A 1,859-nucleotide genomic window follows, 5' to 3' on the forward strand; every position below is an offset into this window, starting at 1 on the left:
AAAATTAAATAACTAAATAATGTAGAAATATTTGTACTTGAATTTAATTTCAAAGTAAAAATACACATTTACAATAAAACCACAGGGAAAATATATATATCTTCCTTCCCTGATATATATATATATATATATATATAATGAAGTTCAAATAAAAATAAATAATAAATAATATATATATATATAATATTCATATATATAATAATACAATTTTTTTTATTTGAACATCACTTAAAAGTATAAATTAAATCCACAAACTGAACAACTCTTATCCAAACCAAGGTGAGATGAGGGGGGGAAAAAAACTCACATGGCCATTGGCCAGAGGAATGGGCTCCATTAGGTCCACACCCTCAGCATAGACCTGGATGAGAGAGAAAATATCCCGGGCCTTCACAGCGTCACAGAGCGTGTGCAGTTTGGACAGTGCATCCGGACACTTCTTACGAGCAAAGCGCTTCTCTGTGTATTTGGCCATGATGAAGTCTTTCCTCGCCTGCCTGTGCCATTAAAGGGAATTAAATAAGTATAACGATACAATATAAATTTGTATAATGAAAATATAAAGTGATGACAAATTTTGGCTTACATGTCACTGGATGGATTTGGTTTGATGACATCTTCTGCTGTCAGACAAGCTTCCATGATCTCATTAAACCCAGCATTCCCCACGTTCTTGGCCAGCTGAACACCACAACACAAACATAGACGCAAACACATGCATAAAATCAACGTTGGTGCAAAACTAATTGCATTTCACAACTAAAGTACCAACAAACAGACTTAACACATTTATTCAGGGTCCATTTGATCTGTTTTGCTACTTCATAGTATCCATGATCAACCTAACAATGTATCTTGGCATTCAATCAGAGACACGAGCCTTTCTCACTGTGGCTAACAGTTCTGCAGTCTTGTGTAATTGCTTTAATGATCCTAAATTGCTGGCCAAAAACACTCTGGGCTGAAATCATGTATGTGGAATGGCTCCCAAAGAGCCCAAGTGAAGGCTGAATCAAAAGAATCCAGTGCAAACCAAATAAATAAACTCAATATGAGGCTTACAGCAGCAGTGCTGGGGAATCTGGGGAGATGCACTCTGTGAAATCAAAGCTCAAACACTAACCAAGAGCTCTGAGGTGCTGAGAACATCTAGTGTTAGTGACTGGATTCTGGAGTAGTGCACGCCTAACTCTCGGTGGATCCCTGAACATTCGATACACGTCAGGATGCCCAGGTTGGTGGAGAGCCATGTGGGGCCTGAGGGAGAATACGAGAGAAAAAAATGCTTGAACAACTTTAACAGAGGCTGTCAATCAAGAATGTGTAACATTTTACAAAAGATGAACCAGCTTGTCCTCATTCCCACAATGCGTGAGTTTTATGATCAATTATGCAGATTGCTGGAGCTAGCAGTTAGCGCACATGCTCTAAAATCTGAATCGAGCTTGCAAAGTTTCTTAATCCTAAAAAATATTTTGTGAAGAAGCAAATAAATAAAAAATACAGTATATAATAATAATAATAATAATGATGATGAATATTAAATGAATGTTATTGGTATTGTCACTATTGTATTACGTTATTATTTTATTATGTAATTATCCTTATTGTTGTAGGAATTATTTATTATTATTATTATTATTATTATTAATAATAAAAATAATAATAAATACCACATACCACAAATAACTATTGCTATTATTGTATTATTTTATTTAACAAATTAATTAAAATATATAATTATTGTTGTATTCTTTACTATTTATTAATAATAAAAAATGAATATTAAATAAATATATTAAATGTTTTTGTTATTATCATTATCGAACTGCATTATATTTAATAGATTAAATAATAAA

General features: G+C 32.9%; 1 protein-coding gene across 3 annotated transcripts in view; it reads right to left on the minus strand.

Annotated features, from left to right (window-relative positions):
- The window catches only part of LOC107655318 (arf-GAP with SH3 domain, ANK repeat and PH domain-containing protein 2-like), a 77,712-nt gene that overhangs the window by 10,906 nt on the left and 64,947 nt on the right, over positions 1-1,859 (minus strand). For all 3 annotated transcript variants that reach the window (XM_016442777.1, XM_016442779.1, XM_016442776.1), the window contains 3 exons: positions 1,124-1,257; positions 587-681; positions 308-497 (listed from right to left, as the gene is read on the minus strand). In XM_016442777.1, coding sequence (XP_016298263.1) covers positions 308-497; positions 587-681; positions 1,124-1,257 — 419 coding nt within the window. The remainder of the gene's footprint in view (positions 1-307; positions 498-586; positions 682-1,123; positions 1,258-1,859) is intronic.

The sequence above is a fragment of the Sinocyclocheilus anshuiensis genome, unplaced genomic scaffold, assembly GCF_001515605.1.
Source record: "Sinocyclocheilus anshuiensis isolate Anshui unplaced genomic scaffold, SAMN03320099.WGS_v1.1 scaffold1096, whole genome shotgun sequence".
Lineage (NCBI taxonomy): Eukaryota > Metazoa > Chordata > Actinopteri > Cypriniformes > Cyprinidae > Sinocyclocheilus > Sinocyclocheilus anshuiensis.